Source organism: Schistocerca americana, chromosome 2 (genome assembly GCF_021461395.2).
Source record: "Schistocerca americana isolate TAMUIC-IGC-003095 chromosome 2, iqSchAmer2.1, whole genome shotgun sequence".
Classification (NCBI taxonomy): Eukaryota; Metazoa; Arthropoda; class Insecta; order Orthoptera; family Acrididae; genus Schistocerca; species Schistocerca americana.
Window position 1 is genome coordinate 1,025,160,146 of NC_060120.1, and position 27,062 is coordinate 1,025,187,207.

General features: G+C 44.9%; 1 protein-coding gene across 1 annotated transcript in view; it reads right to left on the bottom strand.

Moving 5' to 3' along the window:
* The window catches only part of LOC124594644, a 41,449-nt gene extending 22,234 nt beyond the window's left edge, over positions 1-19,215 (bottom strand). The window contains exons 1-2 of the mRNA XM_047133012.1: positions 19,038-19,215; positions 4,114-4,393 (exon numbers count right to left, since the gene is read on the bottom strand). Of these exons, the coding sequence (XP_046988968.1) occupies positions 4,114-4,207 (94 nt within the window). The 5' untranslated portion in view covers positions 4,208-4,393; positions 19,038-19,215. The remainder of the gene's footprint in view (positions 1-4,113; positions 4,394-19,037) is intronic.
* Between the last annotated feature and the right edge of the window lie 7,847 nt (positions 19,216-27,062).

Genomic DNA, 27,062 nt, shown 5'->3' on the forward strand with positions numbered 1-27,062 from the left:
CAACCGTCAGAAAGTTCAGTGCAAGCATACAAACGGGCATGCACTGTGTTGTTCAGCTGTCAGATGTCTGATTGTGAGATGGCGTTGTATGCCTGTTGCACTTGGTCGATCAATGCAGGGATGATTAATGCTATTTGTGGATGACGTTGGAACTGTCGTCCGTCCCACATGTGCTTGAGTAGAGACAGATCTGGTGGCCGAGCAGGCCAAGGCAACATGTCGACACCCTATACAGCACGTTGGGTAACAGCAGCGGTAGGTGACCGAGCGTTATCCTGTTGGAAAGTACCCCCTGGAATGCTGTTCAAAAAAATTGTTCAAATGGCTCTGAGCACTATGGGACTTAACTTGTGAGGTCATCAGTCGCCTAGAGCTTAGAACTACTTAAACCTAACTAACCTAAGGACATCACACACATGCAGGCCCGAGGCAGGATTCGAACCTATGACCTTAGCGGTCGCGCGGTTCCAGACTGTAGCGCCTAGAACCGCTTGGCCACCCCGGCCGGCGGAATGCTGTTCATCAATGGCAACACGTCAGGTCGAAGCACCAGACTGAGATACAAATTTGTAGTCAGTGTGCGTGGGACCATGAGAGTGTTCCTGCTGTCACGCTAAATCGAGCCCCAGACCATAATTCCAGGCGTAGGCCCAGTAAGTCTAACACGCAGACAGGTTAGTTTCACGCCCTCCACTGGCCTCCTTCGGTAATTTCCAAGAATGATTGCCTATCGAAGTCGCGCTGTCCAAACGATACATATGGAACGTGCGATCCTAAATCGATCATGCGACTCTGGCGGCGGGTGTTGTGATCAATTATTGTGATCGTCATTTTTATCTGTTTTCCGTTGTTCCCTTAGTTGTTCTACATTACATACGTACCTCCGCAAATTATTTGTGGGTTGTTAGGGAATCCCAGACGATTTATGTCGTTAGTGGGTGGGAAGTCTGGTGTTCTTGACGTTTCTTCAGCGGATTCTCTCACATGGAAAATCTAATTCCATGTTTATCCAGTGTAAAAAATTGTTCGACTTTTTGTCGCAAATATGGATTACTACCGGACGAGGAAAGAAGGGACTGTGTAGACTGTGGCCGTGCGAAGTGTGTAAAACGTCGTAAGAACAGTTTCGATGCTGAAATGCCGTTTACAATTTCATTGTGGACAGTGCGGGAAACGAACGAGTATCAGGAAGAGTACATGGTTCGACTCTTCCAAATTGTCCATCCAGACCACCGTAATGAACTTTCACATGATAACAACACCGACGACGAGTAAGGTAAGTCGTCTCCTTCGCAATGTTCTTCTTTTGTGGTTGCTGTAGCGACCACCGCAAACATACTCGTAACGCCCGCCACCAGAGTCGCATGATCGATTTAGGATCGCACGTTCGATATGTATCGTTTGGACAGCGCGACTTCGATAGGCAATCATTCTTGGAAATTACCGTCTCCTTCTAACCAACACATCGAGGCAGAACTGGCTTTCGTCTGAAAACACAATAGATTTACATCATGACCTCCAATGAGCTCTCGCTTGACACCACTGAAGTGGCGATTGGTGGTGGTTTGGGGTCATTGGAAAGCACGCTACTGAGCATGTGGCTCGGAGCTGTCCTCGAAATAAGCCATTTCTAACAGTTCGTTGCGTCAGTGTGGTGCCAACTGCTGCTCAAATTGCTGCTGCAGATGAAGCACTACGTGCCAGAGCCATACGCCAAACACGGTGGTCTTCCCTCTCGGTAGTTCCACGCGGCCTTCCGGAGTGCGGTCTTCTTGCTACCGTCCATTCTCGTGATCACTGCAGTCATGATACAATGGCTACATTCCTGCCGTGCCATTCTGCAGTATCACAGAAAGAACATTCAGATGGTCGTAGATCTACGAGGTGCGTTCAAGTTCTAAGGCCTCCGATTTTTTTTATAATTAACTACTCACCCGAAATCGATGAAACTGGCGTTACTTCTCGACGTAATCGCACTTCAGACGTACACATTTTTCACAACGCTGACGCCATGATTCCATAGCAGCGGCGAAGGCTTCTTTAGGAGTCTGTTTTGACCACTGGAAAATCGCTGAGGCAATAGCAGCACGGCTGGTGAATGTGCGGCCACGGAGAGTGTCTTAGATTGTTGGATAAAGCCAAAAGTCACTAGGAGCCAGGTCAGGTGAGTAGGGAGCATGAGGAATCACTTCAAAGTTGTTATCACGATGAAACTGTTGCGTACCGTTAGCTCGATGTGTGAGTGCGTTGTCTTGGTGAAGCAGCACACGCGCAGCCCTTCCCGGACGTTTTTGTTGCAGTGCAGGAAGGAATTTGTTCTTCAAAACATTTTCGTAGGATGCACCTGTTACCGTAGTGCCCTTTGGAACGCAATGGGTAAGGATTACGCCCTCGCTGTCCCAGAACATGGACATCATCATTTTTTCAGCACTGGCGGTTACCCGAAATTTTTTTGGTGGCGGTGAATCTGTGTGCTTCCATTGAGCTGACTGGCGCTTTGTTTCTGGATTTAAAAATGGCATCCACGTCTCATCCATTGTCACAACCGACGAAAAGAAAGTCCCATTCATGCTGTCGTTGCGCGTCAACATTGCTCGGCAACATGCCACACGAGCAGCCATGTGGTCGTCCGTCAGCATTCGTGGCACCCACCTGGATGACACTTTTCGCATTTTCAGGTCGTCGCGCAGGATTGTGTGCACAGAACCCACAGAAATGCCAACTCTGGAGGCGATCTGTCCAACAGTCATTCGGCGATCCCCCAAAACAATTCTCTCCACTTTCTCGATCATGTCGTCAGACCGGCTTGTGCGGGCCCGAGGTTGTTTCGGTTTGTTGTCACACGATGTACTGCCTTCATTAAACTGTCGCACCCACGAACGCACTTTCGACACATCCATAACTCCATCACCACATGTCTCCTTCAACTGTCGATGAATTTCAATTGGTTTCACACCACGCAAATTCAGAAAAGGAATGATTGCACGCTGTTCAAGTAAGGAAAACGTCGTCATTTTAAGTATTTAAAACAGTTCTCATTCTCGCAGCTGGCGGTAAAATTCCATCTGCCATACGGTGCTGCCATCTCTGGGACGTATTGACAATGAACGCAGCCTCATTTTAAAACAATGCCCATGTTTCTATCTCTTTCCAGTCCTGAGAAAAAAAATCGGAGGCCTTAGAACTTGAATGCACCTCGTATTACACGACCTCGTTCAAACTCAGTGACATGTTAAAGGCATTCTTGACTAACATCAACCCACCACGTCCAGCCTGAAAGGTAACTGACGCTAACGACCATTACAGCGTGTATTTAAAGCAAAGCTGATTTGAATTCTCAAAGTGGAACTACTACCGCCACTTATATGTGACAGACGCGACATATGAATAGACGTCATGTTTCATATGTAGACAGAAGCCTACCAGCTTTCGTTTGTGTCACACAACTCCTTCTTGGTGCTTCGATTTTTTTTCCTTCAGTTCTACTCGGTTCTCTAGTAACAATTTAACGTGTGCTCCCAGTTCCTCCCTAAACACACCCTCCTAAACCACAACATATCTGGAATAAACTTCGCATTTTACACTAGAAACTAAGAGAACCACAGATAACATTTAGTAAGATGTCACTTACATGCTTCGCCTGGTAAACTCGTGACGTCACACAAGGATGACGCTGATCAAAGCAGACGGCTGGATTCCGACAGTGCGTTTGGCACCAGATCTTCACCGCAAGCTTTCAGAGGTGTTACTGTGGAGCAATCCAAGAAAAAAAGTCTAGTAAGCATGGGCTCTAAAACGCTTCCCTCGACAGACATGAGCACTTGTTCATCTTCGCTAATGTGAAACACGTCTCTGCTAGCCAACAAGTGCTCATAGTTCTTGGGGTACGCATTTTAGAGGCCATGTCTACTAGACTTTTTTTGTGGTTCTGGTCCATGCTACACCTCCAAAAGTTTGTTAGTAGAGTTCTGTGTAGCCTTTCTTCAGGGACAGTCCATTCCGTTCAACAGCTCTTACAAATCCTTCGCTGCCTCTGACAGGTGACCTAGTGCACGTGGTGAAGTGGCGCAGGAGTGGTTACAGACAGGGCTAGGTGTGTAGAGGTTGGCTCACCTATCCAGGAGTGGTCGGCGTTCTCCGGCGGCAGGCAGGGCCCCATGGGGGGCACCTGCACGCCGTGTCCGTCGCCTCCATCGTCGACCTCCATCGCCTCCGCTGCGGGGACGCCGCTGCCACTGGAATTTTGCTGTCTTTCTCACGGGGACTCCGCCGCCACTGGAATTTTGCCGTCTCTCTCGGAACCCGCGCCGCTGCCCAGTAACGCACCTAGTGCTGCTTCCCCGGCGCCATTGTTGCCTCTAGCGCCGAGGATGCCTCACCGCACCATTACAGCCTGGAAAGAAAGCGGCACTAAAAGGCAGACGTAGATCGAGGAGCCCTACTGGACACACGCCACAGCGAACCAGCACACCGCACAAGACATTACTCATCCCCTGGAGACATCTGCATCTACACTCATGCTCATAAATTAAGGATAATGCTGATACATGGTGAAACAACGCTCTGGTGGGCGGTTTGCCAGTTTAAATCAACTCGGGGTATGACCATGCGCTGCATTTGACCTCCGGTCGTCGCACGGTGGCGTTGGCAGCAGTCCACATACGCAGGGGCGTGTTGGTGCATGTCAGAGTACGGTACAGCGAGTAAGTATGCAGACGTATCCAGACGTGCTAATGGTGACTGTGTGTTGAAAAGGGCTCAAAGAACACATATTGATGACGTTATGAGGGGTAGAATACTAGGGCGACTGGAGGCTGGTCTAACACAGCAGGTCGCAGCAAGGGCCCTCTGTATGCCACAAAGTATGATCTCAAGATTATGGTAACGATTCCAGCAGACAGGAAACGTGTCCAGGCGCTACAGTACGGGACGTCCACAGTGTACAACACCACAAGAAGACCGATATCTCACCATCAGTGCCCACAGACGGCAAAGGAGTACTGCATGTAGCCTTGCTCGGGACCTTACCGCAGCCACTGGAACAGTGTCTCCAGACACAGAGTCTACAGACGACTGACAAGACATGGTTTATTCGCCTGGTGACCTGCAAGGTGTATTCCACTGACCGCTGGTTACAGGAGAGCCCATAAAGCTTGGTGTCAAGAACACAGTACATGGTTATTGGAACAGTGGTCCCACGTTATGTTCACGGACGAGTCCAGGTATAGTCTGAACAGTGATTCTCGCCGGGTTTTCATGTCGCGTGAACCAGGAACCAGATAGCACCCCATTAATGTCCTTGAAAGGGACCTATATGGAGGTGGTGGTTTGATGGTGTGGAGTGGGATTATGATTGGTGCACGTATACCCCTGTACGTCTTTGACAGAGGAACTGTAACAGGTCGGGTGTATCGGGACGTCATTTTGCACCGGTATGTCTGCCTTTTCAGGGGTGCAGTGGGTCCCACCTTCCTTCTGATGGATGATAACGCACGGCCCCACCGAGCTGCCATCGTGGAGGAGTACCTTGAAACAGAAGATATCAGGCGAATGGAGTGGCCTGCCTGTTCTCCAGACCTAAACCCCATCGAGCACGTCTGCGATGCTCTCCCTGCACGCCTTCAAACCCCTAGGACACTTTAGGAGCTCCGACAGGCACTGGCAGCTGCTCGACCACCTGATGCAGAGTATGCCAACCCGTTGTGCGGCCTGTGTACGTGTGCGTGGTGATCATTTCCCATATTGATGTCGGGGTACATGCGCAGGAAGCACTGGCGTTTTGTAGCACATGTGTTTCCGGACGGTTTTCTCAACTTATCACCAATCCGTGGACTGTGTCGTGTATGTTCCCTATGTGCCTATGCTATTAGCGCCAGTTTTATGTAGTCCCACGTTGTGCGGAACCACATTCTGCAGTTATCCTTGATTTATGAGCTTGAGTGTACATACGAGGTCTGTTCAAAAAATTCCGGAACATTCGCAATTTCTCGCTGATGGTGTTTCGGAGCGAAATGCGGTTGGTATCACTGCACACGCCTGTGATTAATGTGTAACAGTCGGAAGTTTCGTTTTTATGTCTGTTGGTTATTCTTCAGTGCTGTACTGAGTAGTCGGACAGTTTGCGAATTTCGAAATAGCACAGTCTGCAATTAATTTTGCTTGAAACTCAAGAAAACGTTTACAGAGACACACCCCAAATGGTGCAGGAAGCCTACAGTGATCAGTGTTTAAGCCGTACTTGATGTGACGAATGGTTCACATGGTTTGAAAATGGTTGGACAGAAATTAAAGATAACCCTCGTTCAGGACGCCCTTCGACGTCTACCGATGACGTTCAGTTCAGGAACGTCAACGAAATTGTGCGTGCCAGTCGAAGACGGACTGTCCAAGAGACTGGAGAAGAATGTAGCATTTCATTTGGATCATGTCATGAAATTCTGTGGTCTAGTAAATGCACTACTCTCTACTAAAGAGACTGGCTACACTACGCTTGCCCATTCTCTTTTGGAGTACTGCTGCACACCGTGGGTGTCTTACCAGACAGGATTAACGGTGTACATCCGAGAAAGTGCAAAGAAGAGCAGCAGGTTTGGTATCATGGAGGAAGAGGGGAGAGAGCATCACTGACACGATACAGGATTTCAGGTGAACATCATTAAAACTAAGGCGTTTCTAGGTGCGGTGGTATCTTCTCATAAAATTTCAATCACCACCTTTCTCCTCCGAATACGAAAATATTGTGTTGAGACCGACCTACAAGGGGAGAAACGATTGTCATAATAAAATAAGGGAAATCAGAATTCGCGTGGAAAGATACAGGTTTTCGTTTTTTCCACGCGATGTTCGAGAGTGGAATAACAAATAATTGTTGCGAAGGCGGTTCGATGAGTCCACCGGCAGCCACTTAAGGGTGATTTGCAGAGCATCCACGTACGAGGTGCACTCAAGTTCTAAGGCCTCCGATTTTTTTTCCAATTAACTACTCACCCGAAATCGATGAAACTGGCGTTACTTCTCGACGTAATCGCCCTCCAGACGTACACATTCTTCACAACACTGACGCCATGATTCCATGGCAGCGGCGAAGGCTTCTTTAGGAGTCTGTTTTGACCACCGGAAAATCGCTGAGGCAATAGCAGCACGGCTGGTGAATGTGCGGCCACGGAGTGTCTTTCATTGTTGGTAAAAGCCAAAAGTCACTAGGAGCCAGGTCAGGTGAGTAGGGAACATGAGGAATCACTTCAAAGTTATCATCACGAAGAAACTGTTGCGTAACGTTAGCTCGATGTGCGGGTGCGTTGTCTTGGTGAAACAGCACACGCGCAGCCCTTCCCGGAAATTTTTGTTGCCGTGCAGGAAGGAATTTGTTCTTCAAAACATTTTCGTAGGATGCACCTGTTACCGTAGTGCCCTTTGGAACGCAATGGGTAAGGATTACGCCCTCACTGTCCCAGAACATGGACACCATCATTTTTTCAGCACTGGCGGTTACCCGAAATTTTTTTGGTGGCGGTGAATCTGTGTGCTTCCATTGTTTCTGGATTGAAAAATGGCATCCACGTCTCATCCATTGTCACAACCCACGAAAAGAAAGTCCCATTCATGCTGTCATTGCGCGTCAACATTTCTCGGCAACATGCCACACGAGCAGCCGTGTGGTCGTCCGTCAGCATTCGTGGCACCCACCTGGGTGACACTTTTCGCATTTTCAGGTCGTCATGCACGATTGTGCGCACAGAACCCACAGAAATGCCAACTCTGGAGGCGATCTGTTCAACAGTCATTCGGCGATCCCCCAAAACAATTCTCTCCACTTTCTCGATCATGTCGTCAGACCGGCTTGTGCGAGCCCGAGGTTGTTTCGGTTTGTTGTCACACGATGTTCTGCCTTCATTAAACTGTCGCACCCACAAACGCACTTTCGACACATCCATAACTCCATCACCACATGTCTCCTTCAACTGTCGGTGAATTTCAATTGGTTTCACACCACGCAAATTCAGAAAACGAATGATTGTATGCTTTTCAAGTAAGGAAAACGTCGCCATTTTAAGTATTTAAAACAGTTCTCATTCTCGCCACTGGCGGTAAAATTCCATCTGCCATACGGTGCTGCCATCTCTGGGACGTACTGACAGTGAACGCGGCCTCATTTTAAAACAATGCGCATGTTTCTATCTCTTTCCAGTCCGGAGAAAAAAAATCGGAGGCCTTAGAACTTGAATGCACCTCGTAGATGAAGATGTAGATGTAGATTCGGCTGCAACGCATTTGCGCCACCCGCAGATCATTCACAGCAAGGTTTCACGAATCATAAGCGATGTTCCGTGATACACACGCACCGTAGCCACGCCCAGTGAATTCAGCCTCAAGAACATCCTGGAGACACTCATGATCGCCATACGACTGCGCGGAAACTGAAGACAGCAGAACAACATCTTCATTCTAAATGTGGGAAATTGCGTACACAATTATAGGTGGAAGTATAACTGACCAAACATACTCTTAAGCAGGGAAAACTACACACCTAGAGAACGCACACAACGCTAGGTCCGAGAATTCCTTGTAAGCATATCGTAGTATCGCTGTCCATCCCGCGGCAGTATCGATTGTCGCCTCTCTGGAGAGCGCAGCGCGCGATTGTCGGGAGTAGTGGGTTGGCTTCCGTGGAATGCGTCACGTGCAGTACAGACGTCGTGGCTGCAAAACGTGAATCACTGTACCTGATGACACGATTAAAGAATCTACCATGGAAGTGTGTAATTTAGAATTGTGTTGACTGCTACGTATCGGTGAATTGTTTGAGAAAGAATAGTCTTCATTGGCGTGGCGTGTCGCGAAAATAATCATAAACCGCGTCGTGACGGTCACGGGACAAGTAAGGCGTATTGGATAAATATTTGAGTGCACATTTCGAGCGAAAGAGACAGAGAGATAGTTATACCGGGTGTCCTGAATGAATTTGGAGATGTAGACTTTGTAGCACTTATTACTTTCAACTGGCAAATATAATTAATATATCAAATGAAACAGTAACTCAAAACGTATTTGTTACAAGAGTTCTGTGTGAGCACCACATGTCACACGGCACATATTTAGTCGATAGGTGAGCTCTTCCCAAACTCTGATCACTCTGCGGCCGGAGTGACCGAGCGGTTCTAGACGCTACAGCCTGGAACCGCTACCGCTACTGTCGCAGGTTCGAATCCTGCCTCGTGCATGGATGTGTGTGATGTCCTTAGGTTAGTTAGGTAGTTCTGAGTTCTAGGGGACTGATGACCTCAGAATTAAGTGCCGTAGTGCTCAGAGCCCTTTGAACCATTTTTTGATCACTCTGTCTGAAGTACTTGTTGCAACAACTACTTCAATCCTGCTTCGTAAGTCTAGTAGATCATCTGGGCACATACACGTGATCTTATCTACATCTACATCTACATTTATACTCCGCAAGCCACCCAACGGTGTGTGGCGGAGGGCACTTTAAGTGCCACTGTCATTACCTCCCTTTCCTGTTCCAGTCGCGTATGGTTCGCGGGAAGAACGACTGTCTGAAAGCCTCCGTGCGCGCTCTAATCTCTCTAATTTTACATTCGTGATCTCCTCGGGAGGTATAAGTAGGGGGAAGCAACATATTCGATACCTCATCCAGAAACGCACCCTCTCGAAACCTGGCGAGCAAGCTACACCGCGATGCAGAGCGCCTCTCTTGCAGAGTCTGCCACTTGAGTTTGTTAAACATCTCCGTAACGCTATCACGGTTACCAAATAACCCTGTGACGAAACGCGCCGCTCTTCTTTGGATCTTCTCTATCTCCTCTGTCAACCCGATCTGGTACGGATCCCACACTGATGAGCAATACTCAAGTATAGGTCGAACGAGTGTTTTGTAAGCCACCTCCTTTGTTGATGGACTATATTTTCTAAGGACTCTCCCAATGAATCTCAACCTGGTACCCGCCTTACCAACAATTAATTTTATATGATCGTTCCACTCCAAATCGTTCCGCACGCATACTCCCAGATATTTTACAGAAGTAACTGCTACCAGTGTTTGTTCCGCTATCATATAATCATACAATAAAGGATCCTTCTTTCTATGTATTCGCAATACATTACATTTGTCTATGTTAAGGGTCAGTTGCCACTCCCTGCACCAAGTGCCTATCCGCTGCAGATCTTCCTGCATTTCGCTACAATTTTCTAATGCTGCAACTTCTCTGTATACTACAGCATCATCCGCGAAAAGCCGCATGGGACTTCCGACACTATCTACTAGGTCATTTATATATATTGTGAAAAGCAATGAGCCCGCAAAGGTAAAAAATCACATGGCGTCAGATCGGTGGACTTGGAGGCAAATCCAGCGGTCACGTACAACGCCCTTTAACCAATCGCGTACTGAGTTAACACCAGTGAGTCGGCACACCATGCCCAATAATCCTCTGTGGTGTTGAAGTCAACATACGTGTTGAGCAAAGATTTACTTTATATGCTACCGAATCTCCTGACAGCGTTCATGTATTGATACTTGCTGCAAAGTGAATTCTCTTTGGTACCGGAAGCGATTACTTCGACTAACAAATGGGGCACGTTTTTTCAGCGTGACGGGACCTCTACACATTCCACATTAACGAAATTTATTGGAACCATTCACTCAGACCGATAAATTAACCATGTTCAGTGTCTACCAATGTTGACATATGTTAGTCCGCTGGATTTTTATCAGTGGGGCTGAATGGAAAATGGAAAGCAAATTCCAGAAAGATGAAGGTAAGTCCATGGAATAAATACTTGCTCGCATTACGAGTGGTACTATCCTTGTAAACGTACACAAACATGTGTTCAAAAGACACGATTAGAGCTGAAGAGTTCACTGAATTTGGTGTCGCTCGACCTTCTGAAAACTGATTTAAAACTGCTGTGTTTGGAGTAATGGCTTGCTTCGGTAGTTGTTCTTCTATTCATTACCATTTTGAGATATATTCTGCATATCAACCAAACAGAGGTAGCGCTGCATCCATTAAAAGTCCCTCTTATAGCTACACCACTTTCTTCACCCTTAATTTTCCTACACATCAATCACTAAAATATTCACCATTCCTCCTTAACACCATGTTTTTATGACGAGGAAGCAATGCAGGGTTAAGCTCATGTGACGTTCTACTTGCCTAACATGAAATTGCAAACGACTTTCTAAACGTCTGGAAAACATCGACCGTTGTGTGCCTATTATCTACAAATACACTAGTTCTCAAACTGGCGCAAGAAAGTGAAAATAAGTCTGTTTACTGATTCAGTGAGGAAAAAGGAAATTTACCTTTTCAGGTCTCGTTAACATACGATCCTCGAAAATAAAGCACTGACTTAACTAGAAATGAAGAATGAAAGAACTGGTGAATGATAATTAATTGAAACCCTCAGCTGCCGACAGGTGTTGTTGATGTGGTGTCACCGCCAGACACCACACTTGCTAGGTGGTAGCCTTTAAATCGGCCGCGGTCCGTAGTATACGTCGGACCCACGTGTCGCCACTATCAGTGATTGCAGACCGAGCGCCGCCACACGGCAGGTCTAGAGAGACTTCCTAGCACTCGCCCCAGTGGTACAACCGACTTTGTTAGCGATGGTTCACTGACAAAATACGCTCTCATTTGCCGAGACGATAGTTAGCATAGCCTTCAGCTACGTCATTTGCTACGACCTAGCAAGGCGCCATTACCAGTTACTATTGATGCTGTAAAACATGTACCGTCAAGAGCTATGTTCACCATTTATAGATTAAAGTTAAGTATTCCAGCAGCTACGTACGTTTTTTGCTAAAGTCTAATTTCCTTGTCGTGTTCCAGACCTCACGCCAGTCTGCGTGAGCTAAAACGCGTGTCTTTCGGCTTCCTCTAATATACCGGGTTGGCTCTCTTGCCAACCCACAACAGTTGATATACCTAGATGGGGACAGCTGAAAATACGTGCCCCGACCGGGACTCGAACGATTCTTACGGGAATCGTCACCTTAGCGGGCGCGAGTAATGAGTGGACGGTCAAATATCTATTAGGAACATCACGTACGTGATTGTGGACAGTTGGGAATGTGGGTCTCACGGGAAGCGTGCAAGGGATAAGTCCCTGCAGTCGCGCTATTCATCTGTGTCCTCGATGGCTCAGATGGATAGAGCGTCTGCCATGTAAGCAGGAGATCCCGGATTTGAGTCCCGGTCGGGACAAGTTACTTGGCTATGACAACCATGCGCAAGTTACTTTCGTCCTTAAGTTTTGCACACCATGGCATGCCGCCATTGCTTTTCTTAAAACGGAGTTTAAATTGTCCATACACTAAGCAAGGTAGTGTTATAGGCCCTTTGCTGTTCCTTATCTATATAAACGATCTGCCGTCTTATGATGCTGTTGTTTATCGGCTGATCAAGGCATCAGAGGATCAAAACATATTGCAAAACGGTTTAAAAAAGATATCTGTATGGTGCGAAAATTAGCAATTGACACTAAATAACGAAAAGTGTGAGGTCATCCACATGAGTGCTAAAAGGAATCCGTTAAACTTCGATTGCACTATAAATCAGTCAAATCTACAGGCTGTAAATTCAAGTACATTCCTAGAAATTACAATTACGAACATCTTAAATTGGAAGGAACACATAGAAAATGTTGTGGGGAAGGCTAACCAAAGACTGCGTGTTATTGCCAGGACACTTAAAAAATGTAACAGGTCTACTAAGGAGGCTGCCTACACTATGCTTGTCCGTCCTCTTCTAGAATACTGCTGCTCTGTGTGGGATCCTTACCAGCTAGGACTGACGGAGCACATCGAAAAAGTTCAAAGAAGGGCAGCACTTTTCGTATTATCGCGAAACACGGGAGAGAGTGTTACTGAAATAGTACAGGATTTGGGGTGGACATTATTAAAACAAAGGCGTTTTTTCTTGCGGCGGAATCTTCTCACAAAATTACAATCACCAACTTTTTCAAATGGTTCAAATGGTTCTATGAGGTAAGGGACTTAACATCTGAGGTCATCAGTCCCCTAGACTTAGAACTACTTAAACCTAACGCAACGCAACTCGCCCTTTTTTCACATGATATCTTGCGAACCATGGATGAAGGGTATACGGATGCCATATTCCTTGACTTCCGGAAAGCGTTTGACTCGGTGCCACACTGCAGACTCCTAACTAAGGTACGAGCATATGGGATTGGTTCCCAAGTATGTGAGTCGCTCTAAGACTTCTTAAGTAATAGAACCCAGTACGTTGTCCTCGATGGTCAGTGTTCATCGGAGGCGAGGGTATCATCTGGAGTGCCCCAGGGAAGTGTGGTAGGTCCGCTGTTGTTTTCTATCTACATAAATGATCTTTTGGGTAGGGTGAACAGTAATGTGTGGCTGTTTGCTGGTGATGCTATGGTGTACAGGAAGGTGTCGTTGTTGAGTGACTGTAGGAGGATACAAGATGACTTGTACAGGATTTGTGATTGGTGTAAAGAATGGGAGCTAACTCTAAATGTAGATAAATGTAAATTAATGCAGATGAATAGGAAAAAGAATCCTGTAATGTTTGAATACTCCATTAGTAGTGTAGCGCTTGACACAGTCACGTCGATTAAATATTTGGTCATAACATTGCAGAGCGATATGAAGTGGGACAAGCATGTAATGGCAGTTGTGGGGAAGGCGGATAGTCGTCTTCGGTTCGTTAATAGAATTTTGGGAAGATGTGGTTCATCTGTAAACGAGACCGCTTATAAAACACTAATACGACCTATTCTTGAGTACTGATCGAGTTAGATTTAAGCGTCAGGAAGTCGTTTCTGAAAGTACTTGCATTGAGTGTAGCCATGTATGGAAGTGAAACATGCACGATAAATAGTATGGACAAGAAGAGAATAGAAGCTTTCGAAATGTGGTGCTACAGAAGAATGCAGAAGATTAGATGGGTAGATCACGTAACTAATGAGGAGGTATTGAATAAAATTAGCGACGAGAGAAATTTGTGGCACAACTTGACTAGAAGGAGGGATCGGTTGGTAGGACATGTTCTGAGGCATCAAGGGATCACCTATTTAGTATTGGAGGGCAGCGTGGAGGGTAAAAATCGTAGAGGGAGACCAAGAGATGAATACACTAAACAGATTGAGAAGGATGTAGGTTGCAGTAGGTACTGGGATATGAAGTAGCTTGCACAAGATAGAGTAGCGTGGAGAACTGCATCAAACCAGTCTCTGGACTGAAGACCACAACAACAACAACATTGCAAGATGAGGGAGGACGTCGAATAGAGTAACCCCTTCAGAATGCCAGGAAACCTTCGCCTTAACTTTACGGGCTGTGGTGCGACTTTCAGATTTTTCTTCGGAGGTGAGGTTATTTGGTGCCACTCCACGGATTGTCGTTTTGTTTCCAGTTCGAAGTGATGAACCCATGTTTCATTCCCTGTGACGACGTCCGACAAAAAATTGTTACGATCTGCCCTGTAACGCGCGAGCAACTCGGCACAGATGGTCCTTCGTTGCTCTTTATGGTCTTCTGTTAGTCGGCGAGGAACCCAGAATCGCAACTGGTGTACGAGCGTGTCAGCACCACCAATAGAGACGTCCAGTTGAGCAGCTTGGTGTCTGATGGTGATTCGCCGATCCGCTCGAATAAGAGTGTCCGCACACTGCAACATTGCAGGAGTTGACAGCTGTTCGCGGTCGGCCGGCGCGCAGGAGATGAGTCGGGTTTGCGCGACCTTGTTGCAATGATGACAGATGCTTCGCCCAACCACTCATCGTGCTTTTGTTGACTGTCATTTCTCCGCCGACATTCTGCAAGCACCATCTCCGATGCTCTGGTTTTCCGCCAAAACAAACTCATTGACAGCTAGGAACTCACCTCTGTTACAGACGCCACTTTGAAAGTTGCGTATAGCGCCACCACCTATCAGAACCGTGAAACTATAGGGGCTGAAGAGGGAATATTTCACTATGTCCCACGACAAATTCAGAATTTTTTCAACTGAAACTGGCAGAGGAAAAGATACATTGCATTAGTTATTGAACGCACCTCGTATATGATAATAAAAGAAAAGACGTTCTAGTATACAGGGTGTAAATTTTAAGTTGACAAACCAGAATAACTCGAAAAATAAGCTTCACACGAAAAAATGTGTAGAATCCAAAGTTGATTATTTTCGAAGGGGACATCTGCTGGTGCTAAAATTAGGCCGCAACCCCAGCCCCCTGGGGGTGGTGTGGGAGGCAACTTTAAAATTTCAAATGGGACCCCCATTTTTTATTGCAGAATCAGATTTTACATTAAAAAACTACGTGCATTTTGTCTTAAACATTTGTTTTGATTCTTTGTAGTTGGCGCTGTAATTCAAGAAAATCCATGTTCTCATTTTTGCGTGGAAAATGGTTACGGATAGATAAAAAATACTTATTTACTTCGTAAATTTTGATTCGCTAAAAATAAAGCTCTCCCCACAGGGTGGGGTTTGAGAGAGAGGAATTAGTGTTTTGCAAATGTTGACCACGAAACAAACAAAACTTATCCGAATCTGCGGGAAAAATTAATATTTGGGTGAACATTTGTAAAACTCTAATTCCTCTCTCTCAAACCCTACCCTATGGGGTGAGAGAGAGAGAGTTTTAGTTTTAGCGAATCCAAATTTACGAAGTGAATACATATTTTTTATTTATCCGTAACCATTTTCAACGCAAAAATGAGAACATGGGTTTTCTTGAATTACAGCGCCAACTACCAAGAGTCAAAACAAATGTTTAAGACAAAAGGTACATATTTTTTTATGTAGAATCTGATTTTGCAATAAAGAATGGGGGTTCCAATTTGAAAATTTAAAGTTGCCTCGCGCCCCACCCCCAGGGGGCTGGGGTGGCGGGCTAATTTTAGCACCAGCAGATGTCCCCCTCGAAAATAATCAACTTTGGATTCTACACATTTTTTCGTGTGAAGCTTATTTTTCGAGTTTTTCTGGTTTGTCAACTTAAAATTTACACCCTGTATACTGGTTTTCAAACGAACCGTTTGCCAGATAACTGCAAATATGTGTTTGTAAACATTCACTGATTTCAGTACCAAATACTGTCCCAGTCTGCATAAATATATCTGAAATGCAAAATTTTCAATTAATTCCATGTCCAATTGTATTCAAATTCCACCGAACGATGAAGCTTCGATCTTAGCACCCATTCTTGATCCCGGAAGTTCTCCACTAAGTTCTCTTATGTTACAAAAATATTGACACGTTTTGCAATTCTTTTTCCGAATCCTCTTGTAACTTTCCTGTAGCTAGTGGGGAAAGGAGTTTTCCAGAACTCAGGACATACCTTACATTAAAACTTTCTCTCGAACGATAGCGTGGTCTGACGACTTTGGCCATTGTAAGCGATACCTTGAAGTCAAGAGACTAATATAACTAGAAAGATTTTACCGAATAAAGGCTAAAAAATCATTATAAATCTTTTTACCCATTGAAAAATGGTTAGTACATATCCTGTACAACGGTAGGAATTATATATGACATCATTACTAGAACAGCATGTTTCTGTTGCGCACCACACACAAATTTATGTTTTTCTTTTAAGCAGTGCACGTAAAAATTTTGACCTTTTTTATCAATTTTTAAACACTTTTATGGCAACTGTTCCGAAATTTAACTACTTACTGGAAAGGTTTCTTCACATGTAACGCCAGCCGGAGTGGCTGTGCGGTTCTAGGCGCTACAGTCTGGACCCGAGCGACCGCTACGGTCGCAGGTTCGAATCCTGCCTCGGGCATGGATGTGTGTGATGTCCTTGGGTTCGTTAGGTTTAATTAGTTCTAAGTTCTAGGCGATTGATGACCTCAGAAGTTAAGTCGCATAGTGCTCAGAGCCATTTGAACCATTTCACTTGTAACATATACCTTATGCAGTGTTTGCTGTTTAAAAAGTCATATAGAATTACATAATGTTTTTGGATTTCTGTCCCACTTCTTCTGTTTCAAAGTGAAAAAAATGGAAATTACAGGATTAAAAAGTTCTATTATTAAGTTAAAAAATAACAGAAATTTCATATTTTGATTCTAAGTTCTCAATAAAATAAAAAATGGCTCTGAGCACTATGGGACTGAACTGCTGAGGTCATTAGTCCCCTAGAACTTAGAACTAGTTAAACCTAACTAACCTAAGGACATCACAAACATCCATGCCCGAGGCAGGATTCGAACCTGCGACCGTAGCGGTCTTGCGGTTCCAGACTGCAGCGGCTTTAACCGCACGGCCATCTCAATTAAATAGATAGGGCATTTGCATTCAAGCTAGAACAATAATGTTGGTCTAGTTCCTCCTGTTTTCATCAAAAGCTTTTAACGACCTCTACTTTTAACTTAAATTGAAAGGAATTATTTCGTCATTAGATATTTAACACTCTACTAAGATTCAGACATTTATTTCTATTACAAAGGAGTATCTATGTAAATGTAATACTTATGAAAAGGTAAACCATTTCTATAATCATTTTTAAAGGTGCTACCGAAATCGCAAGGAAAGGCAAATGATGTATAGGTGGAGAGGGTGGGGAGGGGACAGTGATAAGTCGCTTGTGTGGAAAAATGTTCCTGAACCGCCTTGGCTGCTTCAGGTTCGTAGAATACAGTAATACTACTGAAGGATTCTTTCCTTTCGTCTTGAGTGATTTATTACCCATCAGAGAACGCGATAACAGAGCAAGCCCATGGCTCATACAGCAAGGCTACAATCGCGCTGCAAATATTTGAAGCGGATAAGGCCAAACTTCGCTTGGTAATTCGCTTCTAAATGACACCAGACATCTGTGACAAGCACACACGAAGCATTCCGAACTTCGTAGTTCATCATCAAGCTGTGCACCACAGTATTACATAGCGTCACATCAGATGTTGCGCAAAGTTTCATTTTGTGTTTCATAACAAGAGCGTATACAGGGGTGGGGTTGCAATTCACACTAGTTTTGTGGAGAATGACAAAATAATTGTGAGAAACAATTTAATTATATGTTTGTCTTGACCACAAATATTTTATTAATTTTATAAAGTGATTTTTCGACTGGCCAATTTAAAAAGCATTTCGATACGAATTACCTCGTTAATGATGACGATACATCATAAGTGCAATGATTTGTACCGATAACACTGACGAGTTCATGTTCATGTCCTTTTGATGGAAATTAATAAAATATTTGTGGTCAACACTGACGTACAATTAAATTATATAACTTCAGCTGCTTCCCAGTCGTGGTCATGTAATATTCTTCCATAGTTAGAGTTTGCACAATAGACGGCTCTTGGCACACTTGCTTCTATTGTAGTCTATGTGTATTATATGTTCTGGCTGCGTCCGCTCTGACGTTGAAGTAATAACGTCTTCTAAATTTCATTGAAAAGGGAGGCATTTGCCCTCTCATGTATCTTTGTGGGTATGTCGTGCTTCAGATATATAATAGCCACATACTGTAGACAACAGAAATGAACAATCTGCAATGCTGTCAGTTTTATCTACGATGCACGACTGAGCCACACGGTATGTATAACAGTACTGAGGATACTTTTTATGACATCATCGCTCCTAAATATCTTTTTCTGTGTAATCTACATCCGCAAATAGGATGCTTTATTTATTTCTTTAACCGTCTACTTCTTTGTCAGTTTTTGATCTAAAGGATATGTGCATCTACGTTGCGCACAAAAATGCAGTTTGAACCAAATTTAATTATTTTACATTTTTTGCAGTTTTTGTTTGTTTAAGTATTTCTGTTTTGACGAAGATTACAGCAAAACATTACTCACCTAAAATCTGAATTTAAAAAGAGATAATGATTATACTCATCCTGAAAAGAAATGTTTACATTAATCTTTAAGCGTGACGAACATCAGATGGACGTAGCAATAACAGTCCCTTGAATGAACGAAAAGTGCGCAAAACTTCTACTAACTACTATCAGACGAGGTGCGTGTTTCTTCTCTGAGTTCACATGCAAACTATTTTCAATAAAAATTCGATCCTCCTCACCACGAGACGCTAGATTTAAATGTTACTTGTCGTCATCTCCGAAACAGGGTTTCATACATGTCGAGGAAACGTCTACCCGCGAATGTCTTCCACAGCTGAACAAGTTGACGGACAAATCGATGAGACACACTGGTTTCACTTCTGTTAGTCTTCCCCAAAGACTTGACGCTTTCATCGTACTCGTTTTAGTTCGATTTGAACAAACAGAACCAGAGCGTACTTCATGCCGACTACAATGAGCATCTTGTCACCGCGAAACACACGTAATAGCAAGCAAAACAATTCCCAAGTAATGTGCCTGTTTCGGACGCGCTCATGTGGCTGTCAGACGTACTACTAGACACTGCGCGCATCAGCTGTGTTCACTTGCGGACTCTATCGGTGAACTGAGAAACTACGTGGCCAACTTCGTTCGCAGCAGCATTTTGTGTTCTTCCGTCATAGGGGAAACAAAACACGCATGCAAATCGACGTAATACATCAAGTCGACCACATTGTTCGAGATCAACAGGATCGAAAATTCCTGTTTCGGTATTCATTTCGATCCAATGTTCCGTGTTTGTGCAGCTGTAGGACAATGAAGAAAGTAGATAGTAAGAAAACCGCTTGTTTCGAAATGCTAGTTTGTATCCCGGAGAGTCTGATGGTCTAAAATAGTAACAAATAAACAGTTTTGGAAAAAGTAAATTGAGAATATCTTTTTGAGGCAACCAGTACCGTGATTTTGCGAATCATCAGCATGAATGAAACGTCGAATCGATGTAGAGAATGTATGGCTCTTTTAGTTGCTATTTCCCACGTTTCAAGAGAACAAAATTACTGTATTCAGATTATCTTATGTGGTTGCAATTTATTCACATCATTTCCTGTATGTACTTACACAATTATTCGAAAATTGGGAAACTTGCAACGAACAAATTTGTGTTCAAATGAAGCTAAAATATCTATGTAGTAGTTAAAAAAGTCGTAACGACGCAATACAATGGCGTATTGAATAAGGGTCATCTTCAGATGGAGCGAGATCCAAATACTGGTAAAGCGTCATCTTCTGAAGGAGCGAGATTCAAATACCCATCCGGTCAATCAGGTCTTAAGTTTTCGCTGGCCTCAGTAAATTGCTGCCTGGATGGTTTCTTCAACAGGTTTCAGGGTCGATACCGCAAATGTGTTTAGATGAGGTAATGCTCCGATTTTAATTATCTAATGTGAAGTAAGAATAATATACAGAAGGATTAAAATCAAAATTCGAGTATCAGATGACGATCACTGTGGTGTCACCGCTAGACACCACACTTGCTAGGTGGTAGCCTTTAAATCGGCCGCGGTCCGTTAGTATACGTCGGACCGGCGTGTCGCCACTATCAGCGATTGCAGACCGAGCGCCGCCACACGGCAGGTCTAGTCCAGAGAGACTCCCTAGCACTCGTCCCAGTTGTACAGCCGACTTTGCTAGCGATGGTTCACTGACTACATACGCTCTCATTTGCAGAGACGACCCTTTAGCTACGTCATTTGCTACGACCTAGCAAGGCCCCATATTCAGTTACTAACAGATAATATTGTGAATCATGTACCGTCAAGAGCGACGTTCATCATTAATGAATTAAAGTTAAGTATCAAACTAATGACGTCCGCTTTCTGAATTCTAATTCCTTGTCATGTTCCAGACCTCACATCAGTATAGTTCTTCCCCCCTCACGCCAGCCTGCATGAGCTAAAACGCGTGCATTTCGGCCTCCTCTAGTAACACGGTGTTGGCTCTTCTGCCAACACAACAATCACTTTGGCTTTTAGAAAAAGTAAAATCATCAGTCGGACAATTCCAACGTTGCAGAAGAAAAATTAAGAGCCGTTCATAGGATCATCGACCTAGAAAAAGCTTTCGACAATGTAAAATTGTGCAAGATGTTCGAAATTCTCAGAAAGATAGTATGGTTGGAACTTATATAGTGATAACTGCTTATTTACAACTTACACAAGATATATCTTTCAAAGTTTGACTGTTCTTCACGGTAGTCTCCAGCAGTGTGTATAAAACACATTTGGAAATCATATGACAGCCTTAGTAGCGCCAGATGTCTTGATAGTTCGAATGGTGCAGTCTATTGCCCAAGCGAATCTCTGTAACAGCTCTGAAGCGTATCCCATGAAGTGCTTCCTTCAACTAAGGCATCCAGCTGAAGTCACAAAAGCCTAAGTCAGCGGGGTGTGGCGGAAGGTACAGCACTTCCCAGCAATAAATCAGCCACAAGTTACGCCATATACGCCCAAGCATTGTCCTGCAAAATGATGGGTGCATCCAGCATAAAGGGTCCCCGCTTCTTTCTCTAAGCTGATCGGTTTTGGAACACGGACTGCGAACACACATATTCGCCTCTACGGCGGTTGCACGAAGGGGCGCCCCAAGGACGGGGAACATGCAGCGACTTGCCGTTTGTAAACATGAGAGGCGGCAGACAGCTCGGCGTCTGTGCGGTTGATGGCCCAAGGCGCAGTCCTATACTTCGACAGCGACAAGAGAAAACAAAATGAGGCTTGCCTCTTCTTTGACTACCGATCGTCCATTGCTGCAACGTCTCCGTCGTGACATTCTAGGACCCACGGTAATACCTTCTTGATCTTAGAGTTCATATTACTTCACCATTCCACTAGACTGTGAAATAGTCAATCAAATTTAGCTGCGTTTCTTCTCGTGAGAAAACCAATGTGTTGTCGTCTGTAAACACGGTACCGATCAGCAGAACTTCATATTCATTTACGAGGAGAACATGACAACCAGATTTCACAGAAACGTAGCTCAGTAGAGGATTGATCAAAAGAAGCGAGCCCGTGTCTGGGTTTATTCGTAGATACTCCACCGTTTCTGAGGAAACCACAGTAAAAGCTTACAAGATGCTTTATGTGCCTTCTAGTGAGCAAAGAGCTCAAACGAAGCAATGGCGGAGTCGTTAGCGTCGCGGCTTCGCACTTTCGCGCCCCGTGTTCGAAATCCGATTATTATTTTTATTTTTGTTTTTCATTTATCTCCCCATGTCCGTAGAAGATTATTACACGAATGTTTTCAAGCTTCTATTGAAATAACGTTGTCCTTATTCGTCTAATAATTGTATGTCTCGTGAGTGAATTAAAAAAAAATAATGAACGGAAAAATTATTTGAAATTGTTTCCAGTGAAATTCCTGTAATATACCTTGATTCACAATCAACTGCAAAGCACCAGTTTTCGGGAAAGTGATCCGTTTTGCGTGGTTTGTTGCGAAATTATTGCCAACGCACGGAGTCTTCCGTTATGTGCACCACGTTTCTTTTCCGAATGAGATTCATAAGAAAAAATGTCGCTGCGGCAAAGCTGCTTTCGCGCGATGCTTGTGGTGTTCGGAATTTCTATGTTTCGAAGGGTTTCTACGACCGGTGTCATCGAAGGGGATCCACTAAATCTTTCTGCAGACTAAATATAACAATAAAACGATTTATGATTTCTTGTAGCAACCTTCTACGGACAGGGATAAATAAACGGAAAAAAATGAAACGAAATAAACAAGAACAATAATCGCATTTCGAACACGGGTCGCAAAAGTGAGAACCGCGACATTAGCCACTATGTCAGCCGTTGGAATGAACTCACTATGCGCTAAAAGGAATCCAGATTACATCAGAAAGTTTGACGGTCATTATCTCAGAAACGGTAGAGTGTCTACGGACAAGCCGAGATACGTGTTCACTTATTTTCGCTCCTCTTTCATTGTGCGAAGTTCTGGTAAATCGGATTATGACTCTTGCCGCGTTCTCCTCGTTAGCCCATGGATAGCAATGACACATCAGTCGTGCTATTCCACTTTTAGCCCCCGCTTTGCTCACAGTAGAGCCATGCACTTCCCACTGTCAGCTGACAACTGTCAGTTGTTACCTAAACCACAGGCAAGGAGGTCCACATCAAGAACAACACCTCTGTAGTGTTTTTGTCAAAGAGCCCATATGTCGAGCCATTCCCTCTGTCTGCCAGATCTTCAGTACTGCGCCTCCACAAAGTCGTGTGCGGTTTGGTCCAGCCCATGCTGCCTCTACCATGAAGGAAAGGTGTCTGGTACAGCCTGCTGCTGTTCCGTACCCAGAGGTACAACTGCGAATTGGTCCTCGCTAGTGCCTGTAAGCTCCATACTCTTCGTTCGCCCATCGATTCCAGCTCAGCTTCACCACACAGCTTTGAGTGAAAGTGAGGTCAAAATGTTAAGTGATGCAATACTAGCACTACCGTCGTCAGGCTGATTTTCACCTATGATCTACATTCATGATTCAGTTGAGCATACGCTGATCAGTCAGAACTTTATGATGACCTACGTAACAGCCAGTTTCTCAATATTTGACACGAATATCAGCAGCTACGCGTCATGGCATGGAAGTAATGAGTCCTTGGTAGATACTTGGAGAGAGACGGCACCACATCTGCAAACACAACTCACCTGTTTCCTGTAAATTCCAGGGAGGGGGTGATGAGCTCTGACGCCACACTCAGTAGCATCAAAGATGTGTTCGACAGGGTTCAGATCTGGCGAGTTGAGGAGGCAGTTCATCAACTGGAACTCGCTATTGTGTTCCTCGAACCACTCCATCACTCTCCTAGCCTTGTGACGTGGCGCATTATCTCGTTGAAAAATGCCACTGCCGTCGAAAAACATGATAGTTATGAAGGGGTCTACGTGATCTGCAACCAATGGAAGATACTCCTTGGCCGCCATGGTGCCTTGCACGAGCTCCGCTCGACCCGTGGATGCCCACGTTAATGTTTCCCAGAGCATAACGGCGCCGCTGCCAGCTTGTCTAAGCTCCAAAGTACAGGTGTCAAGGAGCTGTTCATTTGGAAGACGACAGCACGATGAAGAGGGTACTGGGATTCATCAGACCATGCAACGCTCTGCCCCTGCGCCAACGTCCAGTGCCGTTGGTCACGTGCCCATTTCGGTCATAGTTGCCGATGCTGTGGTGTTAACGTTGGCACATGCGTCGGTCGTCGGCTGCGGAGTCCCATCGTTAGGAGTGTTCGGTGTACTGTGTGTTCAGACGCACTTGATTAAAGTCTGATGTCAGTTCCGCCACAGTTCGCCGCCTGTCCTCATTTACCAGCCTGCCCAGCCTACGACACCCGACATCGGTAATGAGACGTGGCCGCCCAATCCCATACGTGTGGACGTGATTCCACCTTGGTATTGCCACGTGTTGGAGAAATTCACTACAGCACTCCTCGAACACCCGACTAGTCATACAGTTCCCGAAATGCTCGTGCCGAGCTTCCCGGCCGTTACTATCCGCCCTCGGTCAAACTCTGATAGATCGCGGGCTTTGCCCATGCTACACACGGACAGCACGTTCACTAATACTGCATGCTCCGTGCGTGTGTCTGACTAGCAGTCACTCGTCGCCAGGCGACGCTACTACCACCTGGACGGGTTTATGAGGGGCGTTTGAAAATTCCGTGCGAAGTCCTAGAGATGGCACCACCTGCGCAGATTGAGATCATGCTTAGTTAGTAGCATCTTTTTAAGAACGCACACCAAGTTTCAGCCATATTGGTCTATTTCTCTGTGTTTGGCATTCGTGTGAATCAAGGAATTCGAGTGGTTGTCAAAAAATGGTCGAAAAAGAATTTCGTGTGGTTATTAAACATTACTTTATGAAAAGCAAAACGCCTCGGGAGACTAAAGAGAAGCTTGATAAACGTTACGATGACTCTGCACCTTCGATTAGAACAGTATATAAGTGGTTTCAAAATTTTCGGAGTGGCCATATGGGCACAAGTGATGCTGAACGTTCTGGACGCCCTGTGGGGGTTAAAACTCCAGAAATCATTGATAAAATCCATGATATGGTGATGGATAACAGAAGAGTTAAGGTGCGTGAGATCGCTAGTGCTGTGGGCATCTCGAATCAACAGGTACATAATATTTTGCATAAACATTTGGACATGAGAAAGCTATCCGCTAGATGGGTTCCGCGATTGCACACACTTGACCAAAAACGGAATCGTGTGAAGTGTTGCGAGGACGGTTTGCAGCTGTTCAGGAAGAATCCGCAGGACTTTAAGCGTCGTTTCGTCACTGTGGATGAAACATGGATACATTACTATACTCCTGAAACCAAACAACAATCTAAACAATGGTTTACCAAGGGATAATCTGCACCAAAAAAGATGAAGACCATTCCTTCAGCTGGAAAGGTTATGGTGACGGTCTTTTGAGATTCGCAAAGGATAATCCTCATCGACTATCTGGAAAAGAGTAACACTATTAATGACGAATATTATCCATCGTTATTGGACCGTTTGAAAACCGAGCTGCAAGCAAAACGCCGGCGATTGGACCGCAAAAATGTCCTTTTCCATCACGACAATGCACCAGCACACACCTCAACAGTTGTGGTCGCAAAATTAATGGAGACAGGATTCCAACTCGTTTCACATCCTCCCTATTCTCCAGACTTGGCTCCCTCAGACTACTATTTGTTCCCCAATTTGAAGAAAAGGCTGGTAGGACAAAGATTTTATTCAAACGAGGACATGATTGCAGGAACTAATAGCTATTTTGCAGACTTGGACAATTCCTGTTATTCGGAAGGGATCAACAAATTAGAACAGCGTTGGACGAAGTGTATAGGTCTAAAAGGAGACTACGATAAAAAATAAAAAACGTTTACCCCAGCCACGTAAGTAGTTTTTATTTTTCCACGGACTTTTCAAATGCCCTCGTACATCGGTAGTAGATCGGAGTTGGTAGTATTCTGGCCAATCAGTGTGTAATTCTTATTGTAGATACGGTTCTCGGGCGAGGCGTCGGATGTCGTGAAATCTCGACGATTTCTTAATCGGCACAACTGACCGAGAAATTTAGGTGCGACGCACTCACTGTGACACCGTGACCGTAGCTCCTATTTATGCCAGTCTAGAATAAGCCGCGCAGGCACGAACGCACCAAATTCGGTGGTCAACAGCGCAGATGTACTGATCGACAGCGAGAGAGACAGCTAGCTACGCCACGAGTCAGATGACGAACGAACAGCTTCGACGTAAGCGCAGTAGCTGCCTGTCATACTGTGCGTTGCCGTCGGCCGCCTCAGCGGCCTCTGTCGGTAGGCGCTGCGGATATACGTGTCCGCACTGGCCTGTGTTTGTCGTCGCCGTTGCCTAAAGAATATCTATGACGCCACCATACGTACATCCCTTGTACGACCAATAGCTCTCATTTGTGGTCGCTGTGATTTTAACGTGACGCACTTGATCCTCTGTCCCTATTCAGCATATCAGTCCAGCTGCGAATTTCCACTGCTTCTTTAATAACACTGTCGCAGTACAACGATGTCAACGAGAGATTTTTTTTTGTATTCCGTGCTGTGCCCTGAACTGCAACAACGCTCGGTCACTGCAGATTCCACTGGCTGGTCCAGACGTGTGTGTCGTCTATGTTCGACGCATGTGTCCTCCACGGCGCGACAAGTATGTCCAGTGTATGAAGTTTCGCATCTACAGAGAAACTTATAGGCACCAGGCCTTCTTAAAATAATATCGTCTTTCACAGAGCTTAAAAGGGGTATGAGTTTCGTTGGCGGACGGGTGACGCATTTAACTTCATTTTCAAATGTTTTTTATTCCAGTCTTTGATCACAATATAAATTCCTTTAGCTGATGACCGGTCCCCTATGTACACATAGGGGACAGTCTATCTTTCAACACAATACAGCATTTCATATCACAATATACTATTTTTCTTTTCTTTATTGGATTTCAATTCGGGCTGGCAGCAGAACAATATGCTGCTCTACAGCCTACACAAAAGTTAAAAAACATACTGAGAATAGAAACAAACAAGAAAAACAGGCGATAAAATGGTGACATTGTAAAAAACTGTAAAATGGCGGAAAATTGTGGAATTTAAAACATAAAACACTGCAGTTACGATGCGGATGAAGACACACAAGAAGTAGACAGGCACAATTAAAAAACACGGCGACAGTCTGGTTTATGTTCACACAAGATAAA